The following is a 13,489-nucleotide window of genomic DNA, read 5'->3' on the forward strand; positions in this document are numbered from 1 at the left end:
CCACGAAATGAAATTGTTCCTGTTAGTGTCTGTAGATTGAAAAGGTCAAGCTTATCTTCATTGCTTTCAGTAAAATAACACTTTTTTTATTGTATACACAGAAATATGATCAACTTCAAGACTATCTTAATCAGGCGGATTACTTTCAAGATGAGAAGTTTGACTTGTAACACATTTCCTTCAGAGAAGATTTTATAAATTCCTGAAATTTGAAGATCATGAATCTTATTTCTCTGTATCATGTGACATATTTTATATGTATATCTTCGTGGCAGTACGTCTTGTTTAAAAACATGTGTTCATCTCAGTTTCCATGAAGTGGCACTCTACAGTCTAATAAAACTTTCATCTGTACGTAAAAAACATAAGCTTAATAATTTTAAGTGTATTTGGAACTTATATAACAATATCTTTATAACAGATGATTATCAAGTGAATAAGCCGTTTATATCTTATCAGTTTTAGTAGAAAAATACTGTATTTTTAAAATATATTCAGACCGGCATCGACATGTATTTATTGCTGAATCCCTGCCCAGATCTGTTTATTATCCTGTCCTCACTAATATATTTTTACTACTACCATTTAAATTAGTGGGCCGTGGAAGAAACCTCAGTCAGTGTTTCATTCAGTTCAACCTCCATGCCTCAGAATCAAACTATAGTTTACCCATTCCAAGTAAAGAAGTGGTTTTATCTTTTTCTAAAGTTTCCCTTAGAAATTGATTACAAGCCTCCAGAGTTTTAACCCTCACATTCAGGAATAATTTTATAATATGTATTTTCATGTTTCACGGTGTTTTTATGGGTTTTTTTTTTTTTTTGCTTATATGTTAATGATTAAGATGTGTTTTATTTCTTTCTCCCCATAATTTTTCCATATAAGTATTTCTGTTAGGATCAGAAGATGTCAGGGAGATTCAGCCACAAATAGTTTTCAAACATATTTTGGCATTTGCATTGCTTTGCACATCTACATTTTCCCATAATACAATAAAGTAAGATGGTTTCAGAGTGAACAAATAGACCCTGTCTATTCTGTATCTTTAGTTCTTAAAAGTGGTGGTCCAGCAGAATCTATTTTACTGGGAATGTTAGATAACTTGTTTCTTACTTCAAATGTTGAACCTGGCTTCATGTATTATGTGGTTCATTTCATGGACTGCAATGTATGTGCATACATAAAAAGCTACATTTTATTTAGTCCTTTACATCAAGATTATTTAATATTTTCTGAAGTTACTCCTATAATTATTATAAACAAAATAGGTAGCCATAGCTCACAAAGTGGTGCAAATACCAATGCTGATATTTCATGTGAGGAATTCATAACTTATTGCTGATGTTTGAGGTCATTGCTAATAAGCAAGCTTCTTCCATGGGTGTTGGGAGAGATAACACAAGAGGCTTTTAGTACATGGTAACACCAAAGAATGACAAAGAGACAGGCTGGTAGGAAATGAGAATTAGTATTGGTAAGAGGGCCAAAAGCAAGTAATAAATATATTTTAAAAAAAACAACAACCATTTACAACAACATGGATGGACCTTGATAACATTATACTGAGCGAAATAAGTAAATCAGAAAAAAACTAAGAACTATATGATTCCATACATAGATGGGATATAAAAATGAGACTCAGAGACATGGACAAGAGTGTGGTGGTTACGGGGTGGGGGGAGGAGAGGGAGGGGGTTGGGGGAGGGGAGGGGCACAAAGAAAACCAGTTAGAAGGTGATAGAAGGCAATTGGACTTTGGGTGATGGGAATGCAGCATAAGCAGATGTCAAAATAACATGGAAATGTTTTCTCTGAACATATGTACTTTGATTTATCAATTTCACCCCATTAAAACTAATAATAATAATAAAAAAACGTTGAATTCCTGTAAAAAAACTTTTACAAGTATTATGACATACTATATTATTTTATCACCATCATTGCTATCATTGTTCAATATAACACTAAAAAATCATTCATACTTACAGATCTCACATGTCTGTGAGCTTTTTAGATGTGAGCATTATTGCTATAGTGTTAGATGCTTTAGTTAGGGAGCTATGGATAGTAGGGATGATGAGAAAGACAAATGGACAAGAAAAAGGACAGTACTAGAATGCTTGAAAGAATGCATAAGGCTATACAGAAGCTTTAGGGTTATAAGGGGAAAGCAAGCACCATAAAAAGGGAAAAACAAGGAAGAAAGGATTATTTATTTTATGGGCAGTTGGATGTAATTGACCAATTTTTTCTCATTTGTCTGCTCTCATATCCAGATGAGTAGTTCTGTTCACTACTCATTTCTTGGCAGTGTTCTAGGACTTGCTTAGAGTTCAGCATGTTGATTGAGGTGTAATTGCAGCCCTTGAGTTATTTTGGGGATAGTCTGTGTAACTCATTTCATACTTGATATTGAAGCAGTAAGCCCAGTGGTTAAAAAGCATAATTTGAAATTAGTCTTTTTTTTTTTTTTTTTTTTTTTTGCATTTTTCTGAAGCTGGAAATGGGGAGGCAGTCAGACAGACTCCCGCATGTGCCCGACCGGGATCCACCCGGCATGCCCACCAGGGGGCGATGCTCTGCCCATCTGGGGCATTGCTCTGTTGCATCCAGAGCCATTCTAGCACCTGAGGCAGAGGCCATAGAGCCATCCTCAGTGCCCAGGCCATCTTTGCTCCAATGGAGCCTTGGCTGCGGGAGGGAAAGAGAGAGACAGAGAGGAAGGAGAGGGGAAGGGGTAGAGAAGCAGATGGGCGCTTCTCCTGTGTGCCCTGGCCGGGAATCGAACCCGGGACTCCTACACGCCAGGCCGACGCTCTACCACTGAGCCAACCGGCCAGGGCCTGAAATCAGTCTTGAGTTCGAGTTCCGGTCTGATATTTCCCAGTTATATGTGCTGGGACAAGAAGTTTAATGTCAATGAGCTTAAGTTTCTTTATTTATAAATGGGGTTAATAATACCTATCTCTCTGGATTGCCTGTATATTAAGAGAGTTATATGCTAAGTGTTGTACCTGACATGGTCATGCAAATAGTAACAGATGTGAATGGAAATGAGGATGTGGATGATAATGATGTCAGCTTGAAATTAAATGGGTATAAAGGATAAGTGTGTGCAAAAGGTACTCTGAAGAAGTGATCTACACCACTGAACAGAGTATGAAAATTTATTAAATTCTTGCTTGACAAGTTTTTAAGGTGTCTCTGTCTAGCATAGAAAACAAAGTTGACATCATTTAGGAATAGCGAATGTGATCAAGGACTCTGTTATTAATAAAAACCCATGCTACCATATGACTAGTATAGAGTGAACAGTGTTTTAAATTTAAATATTACTTTTTCCTCATATATCAAGTATGACTGCTGAATATAAAGTACTTATAGGAATAGAGGAGATAATGTGTAGTGAATACAACTTTTTAAAAATCAAATATAAAATGATCAAAACTTCTTCACTTTAATGACACCTCCTGGGAGAGTTCTCCATTCAAATTTGCACACCTAACCAAGGTATATTTTTGTTTTCTCCACACGAGTGGTGAAGAACTTACCCTGGGAAGGGACAGGTAGACGTATGCTCTAATGAAAAGTGTAGAAGTTATATTCCATCAGAGTGTACTTGTCCTCAGTTCCAAACTAACATTCCCAGACTGGTGAAAGTAAAACGAGCTTATCTGAAACTAAATTATAATTGTCTTTAAATGTTTGCATTGATTTCACTCATTCATTTCTATTCACATCTCAGTCTGAAGCACGACCATGTTACTGAGATACCAGAGTTGGTTTAAATGAACAAGGTACCATTGCTTGAGACCTCAAATCCAATGACTTCCAATGACACACACCATATTTAGGATCCCGACTATCCCAGTATTGTGCTCACCTTAATTTACTCCCCATAATTGATCATGACAGGCAGAATTCAATATACATTAGGGATCTTAAAGACAGGATCATTTGAAGATCAGGGGACATCAGTCTGTGAGAAAGATATGTTTGGTCTGTGTTCTTAAACTTCTTGAAACACACCTGCTTCATACTGATTTTCCTTGTGACATTGGTAAATAAGGCAGCGTGGAGACCTTAGATCTTGCATTTGATTTGTTATTGGCATCCTGTATTTTCAAAGAACCCCCCACCTAGAACTAGTAGTGGTAATTTCATCATAAAATATTTTGTCTCTGATTTGCTTGTGATCACCAGGTCCAAAGACACAGCATACCCGCTTGCCCTTTAGGAGCTGCCAAAGTGACTCCTCTCCCGTCCACGCGGCTCTCCCCACCCCTAACACGCACACACTCGCACAGTCTACTGATGAACATTTCCTCAGCGCTCACCCAGCTCTCGCTAGGGTGCTCAGTGGTGTCATTTACAACATATTGAAAAATGAAAATGATATCCTGGGGGGGAGGGGCGTAATTTATGTCTGAAAGGGAAAATACATTCCCTGGCCGGGGATTTCTTAAACATTTACAGCTGATGAAGTAGTTGTGTAGGGGTTGGGGAATTTCCCCGGTCTTACCCCCTCCGCGGAGGCTGAGACTGAGCTAAGCAAGCGCCGGGAGACGCGCAGGCTTCGGGATTTACCTCTTCAGCCACTGGGAGGCCCTCTGCGTTCCTCTTTCCCCGGCGTCTGGCTGCAATTACTCACTCGTGCAGTGGCACCAGCCTTCCACCAGGGAGCCCCGGATACGCTCTCCCGCCCGCCCCTCCGCCCCCCTCCGTCCCCCCCATCTGCAGCTTGCTGGCTCTCTCTTTCTCCCTCTCTGTCTCACTCTCTTTCTCTCCCTCTCCTATCGGAGCACAATGAAAGCCTGTGTATCGCCGTGACTCCGGGCAGTGGAGCCAGTGTCAGCAAAGCGGCTCACAACAGACGGGAAAGAGAAAGGAAAATACAAGCTACTTTTTTTTTTCTTCCATCTATAAAGCGGAGCAATACAAGAGATAGAACCACATTGCTTATTGCGAGTCCAGACCCTCAGATCCACTGGCCGGGATGGAATGTACAAAAGTGGACAGGAAAGTGGCTGGACATGACTCGGTGCAATTTGCTGGAAGTTTGTAAGTGTGACCATCGTTTGTAAATTACTCTCGGAGGAGTTTGTCTCTCTTGATACTGTATTAGAATAGAGCCGGGGGTGAGGACTAGAAACGTAAGCGGGAGAGGGGGAAAATGTGTTGAAGGATCCCTCAGTGGCTAGCGACTTCAGACTGCTTTCATTTAAGGCTAGGAAATCTTAGAGGGAATGAGGAATTTACCGGTGATTGGATTAGCTGAAGAGGAAAGCATGGTCCAAAAGTCCAGTTACTGACATTGTTAACAATCGGAAAAACCTTCTCCCCCTTTCGGGAGAAGACATCCCGCTGTCCCCAAAGAGGAGAAAACACCGGAGCGAAAGGAAAAGGAGCAGAAATTAAAAGCCAAAAGACAGTCTCGCTTGATTTTTGTATGTTTTGAACATTGACTTTAAAAACCTTGTGAAACAGCACTTTTTTTTTTAACCTGAGGAAAAGTAAATGCTGCGGGTTCCATAGACTATGGTAGAAATACGTTTCTATGCAGAAACATCCCCATCAAGAATCTTCTGAAACAACTAGGTGAGGGGGAGTCTAGCTCTCTGTTACTACCTTTCTTAATTCCCTCTGCTGTCTATTCTGTTTCTGAGTTGATAAGCCCTGAATTCTTGCTCTAACCCCCAGATTGGGTGTTGACAACGTACCTAGTGGCTCTTGCCATTTTGGTGGTCTGGTGGTGGTGGGGAACCCCACCAACTCTGTCCAACTTCTCTAGAGCTGTCAAATGCAACTGGAGTAAGTTGATCAGGGTTCGTTTCCAATTTATCCTCTGCGGTTGGTGTCTATTCTTGCTCCTCACCCTCTTTTCACTAACGCCCCTCCCCCACACCTTCTCCACTACTCCCCCAACCTCTGAAGACCTCTATTCATGTGGCCCTGAACACTGAGCTCACATTGTCAAAAACAGAGTGGCCTGCCTTAGCCAGCAGTAGCCTCCTTTCACCTCACCATCCCAAAGGCAGCAATCATTGTGTCCACTAAGATGGGGGACACAGCGCCCCCGCAGGCCCCCACAGGAGGGCTAGGGGGGGCCCCTGGGGCGGGGCTCCTTGGAGGGGGCTCAGTCACCCCAAGAGTGCACAGTGCGATCGTGGAGCGCCTGCGGGCTCGCATCGCCGTCTGCCGCCAGCACCACCTGAGCTGTGAAGGACGCTATGAACGTGGGAGAGCCGAGAGCTCAGACCGGGAAAGAGAGAGCACCTTGCAGCTCCTGAGCTTGGTCCAGCATGGCCAGGGGGCAAGGAAGACTGGCAAACACGCCAAGGCCACTGCAGCTGCTGCCACCACTACAGCCCCTCCACCACCTTCTGCTGCTCCTCCTACAGCCTCCCAAGCATCAGCGACAGCGGCCCCACCGCCCCCACCAGACTACCACCATCACCACCAGCAGCACCTGCTGAACAGCAGCAATAACGGTGGTGGTGGTGGGATCGATGGGGAGCAGCAACCGCCGGCTTCAACCCCAGGAGACCAGAGGAACTCAGCCCTGATTGCGGTAAGACACTTGGTTTTCTCCTGATACTGGCTGTGGTCGTGTGGCCTTTTGTGAGGGGCGAGCTTGCCTTGGCCTGCTGTGGAGAGGACAGCAATGAAAAGGGCCGAGATGTCACCTCACTGCCTTAAAGGCCATGGAGTATACTATTTGTGTGGTTTCTACCCTTACTCACGGGTTCTGCTGGTGCGCATTGAGGGGGTTTCCCTCCACTTGTAGGGTATTCCTTAAGTGGGAAGAGCCTGAGTTTCCTAGACCTTCTCTGAGGTCCACCACTTGCAGGAGAGGTGGCTGCATTCAGCGAGGTCTGAGCCGCTGGGGAAAGGCCAGGTCTTAAGGATGCTCCACTTTGGCTAGCCAGCTCTCATAAGGCCCAACGAGTTATTCTTCAGCCTGAACACATTGATCAATTAAACTGACCTTTATTTATCAAAGCCTTTCTTTTCTTGTCCCATTTCCCCTCCTCCCTTTGAAGCACTCCCTTGTCTTTGGGTTAAGAGAACCCAAGTGGTGATCTGCAACACAGAGAACTTCCCTGAGTGTTCCCTCAGCAACACGCACACTCACACACACACACACACCATGTGGAGGGAAATGTCCCAGGCTGGTGAGGGAATATTTTTAAGAGGCCTACTCCCTGGTTTTCTATGGACTCCCCCAGGCCCCTCTCCCATCTGCTGCTTTCCATAGTTACTACAGTCAGGTAGTGCCAAATTACAGCCTTCCTTACAGTGGGCAGACACAAAGGAGCTATTGACATGCTACCGTCCTAGGAACGGTACTTCAGCCACTTTTGGTGACAGGACAGCAAACCTGAAAGTTCTGATCAAGTTTCTGACTGGAAGTTCTTCCTCAGAGGCACAGACACACCCCATCCCAGAGGGAGTATCCCTTGAATCATTGGCTCTCCATGCCAGTCCTGGTCAGGTGACTGCCTGCCGTGTGCCGGCTTCCCCGAAGCTGGGGCCAGTGGCCTCTGGGGAGAAGGTGGAGCCCTGCCCTGGGCCCTGCAGCCCTGCAGGCTTCCTCCCTGTCTGAGTTTCGTGGGGCTCCAGAAGTCCTGTGTAGGTTCCTCATACATCCCCTAATGAAAGTCAGTAACAGGAAATAGCCAGGCAAGCTGAAAAGTACTCAAAAAGCCCAAAGGAAGGAGGGCACTGCATCGAGCTTTTCCAAAGGAGTTTGCAAAGGAGTTCTAGGGGGAGGAAACCCTGCAGACCAGCCCGTAGGATGCTTCTTTGTGACTTCCCCTTCTCCTGGCCTGGATCTGCGGGGATGAAGTTTCTAGAATCTCTGGGAACAAGGAGGGTGCTCTCCTCCACACACACACTTTTAGCTTGGGATGCCTAGAACTGGAACTTCCTGTTGCCGGCTCCAGATGAAAAATAACTGCTAACAGTTAAACTACCGGGTATTTGCTGTTTTATCCTTGAGTGAAATTAGTTTATGAGGTTAGAGTAGAGCTTCGAGGACTAATCTCCTTTCCCTTCCACCTGCTCTGTCCCCGCCCCTCCCTGGAATTCCCTCAGAGAGCAAGGGGAGCTGGTTTGGTGAAGGAGCGATGCTGAGGTGGAGGAGGGGGTAAGGACTCACTCGCGTGGCGAGAAGAATCAGGTTTGTGTGCATGTGTGTGTCACCGGCATCTGCAGCCAACAGGATCTAAATGCCCTGATTGTCCCCAGTAAATTTATAATCTTTCTGCAAGTCTCCCAAGAATATGGCTTTGTGTGCTTCATGGTCTCCTGGTAAGTGCCTCTGGGAATACGACAGGGCACAAGGTACCCTGCCTTCCCAGTGCAGAAGACTGCTGTTCGTTCTGGGTGCCAAGACTGGACATGGTCTTCACACCTCGGGCTCTGCAAGGACGGTGGCTGCCTATGTGTGCTCGTGGCCTGCTTCTTTTGGTTTTTGCTTTTCTCCAACTTGGAAGTAAGATGAGGCTGCTCTTTTCTTTTTTTCTTCTTCTTCTTTTTTTTTTTTTTTTTTTTTTTTTTACTGAAGGTTTGGGGATGTGAAATGAAACCAGCGTCAGTGGTTATTGTAACTTTACAATTTGCAGTAGGCACGCTGGGAGGAAGTGAGAGAACAGTGTCTGGCCTTTCCCTACTGAAGGCTGTCCTGCTGCAGGAGCCAAAGGTGGCAGCCGTGCCACTCCCGGTCCGTCTGAGAGGGAGTCTGTGTTCTCTCTCCTGATCTCCCAGCATTGCCTCACAGCCCCTCGGGGGCCCAGCCTCTCCGGGTGCGGAGAGGGTGAGAGGGCCACATGAGTTAGGGGTGAAAAGAGCAGTTCATTTCTCATAGTTGCTTTTCATTGAAAACGTGTGGCATTGCAAGGGGTGATCCATCACCCCCCTTTTGGTTATTGGAAATTCCCTTCTCCATTTTAGCTTCTAAATTTGGTTCTTTGTTACTCAGCATGGCACTCAGAGATGGTGATGCAAGTATTGTATTAGCCTGATAACATTGTATGCGAAGGGAGGCTGGCATTTGGGAGTGATTCACCAAGCCCATTAGGCCTGCAGGTCTCACTTCTCTGGGCTCCTCTTATTTCCCAAAACACTATTCATTTAAAGAGACCTTTCGTGCAGAACAAGTGTCAGAATTCTTTCTTAATTGTATTGCTACTGTGTCCACAGCCAGATTTATTTCTGTCTTGGTGTGTTGAATGCATCAATATAATAGTTCATTCATATGCCATAAGTGGCCATAAACATCCTTTGGAGAAAGACAGAGAATATTGATCATCTCAAATCAAATATGCATGGTGTCCTCAGATGAAAGCTCCAGGTCCTGCATACCCGACAAGGCCATGTAATATTTGTCAGTAATATTTGAATGAGGGTGGAAGGAGAACCTCTGTTTTGTGGGATAGTGTTGACTTTGAGGGGTGTTATACTGCAAGAAATATATATTGCCTGAGTTTTTTCAATAGCCTAAGATGCAAGAACAATGCAAGAATAACCTCCAAGCCAGTTCTAATTCTGTCCACATTGAGAGTCTAATTCTGCAGCCCTTACTCAGCCAGTTTCTCCATTTAGCTCAAGTACAAGTTCAGGGAAAGCCTCATTGCTGCAGAGACTGCAGGAACAGGTCCTTTCAGAGAGCCAGGATTGTAGGGCTTTGAGCAGATCTGCATTTCCAACCACTTGGAGCAGGCTTTAGGCACTAAATCATTTTCTGGTGAAGTATGTTTGAATCTCTGAATGAACTGTAAAACTGAATAATTGCTGGTCCATGGAACAGTACGGTCTAGCGCTTCCATGGTGCATTATTAATCTTTCCCTTTTGCCCAAGACAAGCCTTTTTCTGTCGCATACACTGTTGGTAGGATGGATAGATAAGTGGTTCCAAGTCATCTCTGGCTTTAGAGATTATCTTTTCTCTAATGTAGTGCAGAAGAAAGAAAGCAGATCAGACAAGGAGTCTGCGTCCTCCATTCTGTGCCTGCTTGATCACTACCAGCTGGGTGACCCAGGACAAGTTACTTAGCAGTCATCTGTAAAACAGAGAGGACAGGAACACTGCCCTAGGTTGTTGAGAGAAGCAAATGAAGTGTGTGTTTCTGAGCAGGCTTTGGAAAAAAATAAAGCACTGCAGAAATGCAAGGCATGATTACTAGTATTACTAATAATAAATTACTAAACAGCAAATCATAATACCAGTTTTTCCAGCGATTAAAAGTATACTTAAGCTTTCAGTTGTCCATATGAAATGGTGAAATAGCTTTTATTGTCAATAGAAGGACTGACAATGTGCTATCAAGATAAGGCTGCAATATCAGTGGAGTTAAGTGTTCCTGAAGGTCCCAGAAAATCGTCCTCAATGTGGGTGATGCTGTGAAAGTGTTTAGGGTCCCTGAATGCACAACTTTTATAGGCCCCTGCGCGGAACTGAGCAGCTTTGGACCAGAGAGTCGAAGGAATAGTAGAAAAGTCGTTTGCACAAATGGCATGGGAAAGTTAAATATTTTGTCAACAATCGTCTAAAATGTTAATTGTTAGCTTAAGAAAGTCAAACAAGTTAAATCATTACCAGAGTTCCCTTGTTATTTGTAACTGATAATCATCAAGTTTCCAATGGACAAATCAAAATTTGAAAGCCATAAATAGGGAGGCTGAGAACAGAAACAGTTTATTGGCCAGATCTCGGTTTCTGTAGCTGTCTTTGTGATAGATGTCCTCCCCAGGACTGTGATAGGAGTGTTTACATTATTTATATATGCAGCCATCATTTCCTTAAGAACTGACCTATTTTTGTTCCATTTTCCAGAACAGAGTAATAAAGGGAGAGGTCTTATCTGTCCAGGACCTTCCTACTACTTCTTTCAAGTAAATACAATTTTAAGATCTCACAAAGACAAGATAGTTCAAGTGGAGAGAGAAGTTGGTACAATCCTTTATCAAAAATTGACAGAGAGCTCGCTCTGACAGCAAAGTGATGCTATTATGTCAACCAAGATATCTTACTTGTTTAGGTCACTGTTTATCTATGTAAGTCATCTACCTTCTTAGAAATAATGTCACTGCTTGGGTGATGTTCATCAAATTTTTTCTAAGCATTAAAGTTTAATAGTGTTTGGCTTCTCTATGCCTGTACACCTTTTGGAAGTGCCAGGGTAAGCATGTCTTTTTCAAATGTTCTTGGACCTAATAAATATGACTAGAAGAATGGCAATGATTACCTGGTTTTGTGTTTATCGATGTTGTGGTGTATATCACTGCAATTTAATCTCCAAAAGCCTAGAAGGAAATTTGAAAAACACAAAAACAATTATGCTCTGTATGGCAGCTAAACCATTCCGAGTGGATTATACTATTTCCGTGTTCTTTAATCCCAGGCCCTTCTATGTGTTCATGGGCAGGGTCATGTTTAAGGAAAACAATTCTAAATTCTTTCTTCTGTGTTTTTATGCTAATTTCCCTCACACTCTAACAGGCTCTGTTACAGAATAGAAATACAGCTAAAGACATAGTCCCTGCTTACTTACAGTCTAGTAGGCTAATTAAGGCCACATCGATAAAGTTACAGCAAAAGCACTAATTAGGTAGAATGGACCAAAAGTGATGTAGAAAATCAGACAGAAAAGAATAAATATTCATTGAGCCCTAGAATGTATAAGGCACTTTTATTACATATTTTATGTAATACCTTACAAAAAAAAAAAGAACCCAAACAGGTGAGTAAGCAACATTTGTCCATTACAATAGGAAGCTAAAGCTTAGAGATATAGTAAATGGAAGCATTTAATGCATAGATTTTATAGATCAATGTATGTTCAGATCCCTACATCACATCTAATAGCTATATGAGCTTGGGAAAATAATTTTATTTTGTTGGGGGGCATCCTTATCTTCATCTGTAAAATAAAGCTAGCATTCTTTAGCAAAACTGTCAGCACAGTGTTTGTTACATAAGTGTTCAAAACATGAGCAGTGTTAGGAATCGGTAGGAGAGAGATTCAAATCCAGGCCAGGGAAAGCTTTATGGAGAATGTGGGTCACCAGCAGGGCCTGTGAGGAGGAAGAGAAAGTGGAAATGTGGAATCAGGCATCTGAGTGTGGATGGGCAGGAATGTTAGGTGTTTGGGGACAGAGAGTGAAGCCTGATGATCCTGTGTAGTGGGGGAGACAGGGGAGGTGGGACCCTCTTCCTGGAGGGTCTGGAGTTCTGGCAAGAATACAATCCGAAGCCCTGGGAAATGGTAGAGCAAGGCCGACCTCCAGGAGTCAGCGTCTGTGAAGCAATAATAATCCTTCATACACTTGCAGACAAGTATAACATTTCCCCTGCAGCAGCCTCTTCTCACAGCACATTGCCTAAGTGTTCTGTATTACCTATCTTCAGGTCCCCTGAGCTGCTTAATGCCTTGCTATTTACACACTTCTCCCATTCACTGTGAGTTATATACAGTATGACATGGCCTTTGGCATCAAAAAAAGATGGTTGTAAAAGCATACCAGCTAACATAAAAGAGAAAGTAAAAGAAGCAGAACCAACCCCACCTCTCGTCTTAGGCCTACTAGACCTTCCAAAGCAAATTAAGAATTACCCTGTAGATAAACGTGTATTCTGTTGATGTGAATACTGATCTTCCCAACAAAGGAGTTTCCCTATTTACTAACTTGGGAAGGTGTTTTCATTAAAAAAAAAAAAAAGGTTCAAAACCCTGGGCTTGCCTGGTCAAGGCACATACGGGAGTTGACGCGTCCAGCTCCTCCCCCCTTTTCTCTCTCTGTCTCTCCTCCCTCTCTCTCTCTTACCCTCTTCTCTCTGTCTCTCCTCTCTCTCTCTCTCTGTCTCTCCCTCTCCTCTCTAAAAAAATGAATAAAAAAAGGATGTGAACAGAAATTCATGAAAGGCTGGGATTCCAGATGGTCTGTGAGATTTACTTATTCTCTTGCTTACTTTTTAATACAGCTGTGTTACAGATCTTTTACTTGCCCCAAAGTTTACTGGAGTACCAGGTTCCCCTACTGGGTCCACAGGGCACAGGGAAGACACTGTATGGAATAGATGGCAGAGAAGGAAAATCAACAGCTCCTTCTCTCCCTGATTCAAGGCATGATACTGGGATGCTTGACCATAGCCGGTGGGCTGTCTCCCTATGACTTCCAGCCTCCACACTTTCCTACACACTCTAAGGAAGAGATGTGAAAGAATAAAAGTTGCTTTGTTTCCTGATAGAGGGGAGGAAGAGAGAAGTTCACTGAGGCTCCACAAGGCTTGAAGAGGGTTAGAGCCAAGCCCTACCACAACCCATTGCCAAAAGAATGGCTGTGAAAATGGAAAAACAGCAGATCTAACATGCCCTGTCTTTTCATGGTTCTTAATGGCTTTAGCAAAGGTTCTGACATTTCATATCAAGAGGATGGATAGAGATGCTTTTAAAATTTGGAGAAATTATCCATTAAATTCAATAAA

At 43.3% G+C, this 13,489-nt stretch overlaps 2 protein-coding genes across 3 annotated transcripts in view; both read left to right on the forward strand.

The window, feature by feature from the left end:
- Nucleotides 1–1,629, forward strand: part of CCDC82 (coiled-coil domain containing 82) — a 33,310-nt gene extending 31,681 nt beyond the window's left edge. The window contains exon 8 of one of the 2 annotated variants that reach the window (XM_066248046.1): nt 102–1,629. In XM_066248046.1, coding sequence (XP_066104143.1) covers nt 102–170 — 69 coding nt within the window. In that variant the 3' untranslated portion in view covers nt 171–1,629. The remainder of the gene's footprint in view (nt 1–101) is intronic. The other variant, XM_066248039.1, reaches the window with a different exon arrangement.
- Nucleotides 1,630–4,735: 3,106 nt separating this feature from the next.
- The window catches only part of MAML2 (mastermind like transcriptional coactivator 2), a 352,873-nt gene continuing 344,119 nt past the window's right edge, over nt 4,736–13,489 (forward strand). Inside the window, exon 1 of the mRNA XM_066248067.1 lies at nt 4,736–6,571. Coding sequence (XP_066104164.1) covers nt 6,059–6,571 — 513 coding nt within the window. The 5' untranslated portion in view covers nt 4,736–6,058. The remainder of the gene's footprint in view (nt 6,572–13,489) is intronic.

Source organism: Saccopteryx bilineata, chromosome 1 (assembly GCF_036850765.1).
Source record: "Saccopteryx bilineata isolate mSacBil1 chromosome 1, mSacBil1_pri_phased_curated, whole genome shotgun sequence".
Taxonomy (NCBI): Eukaryota; Metazoa; Chordata; class Mammalia; order Chiroptera; family Emballonuridae; genus Saccopteryx; species Saccopteryx bilineata.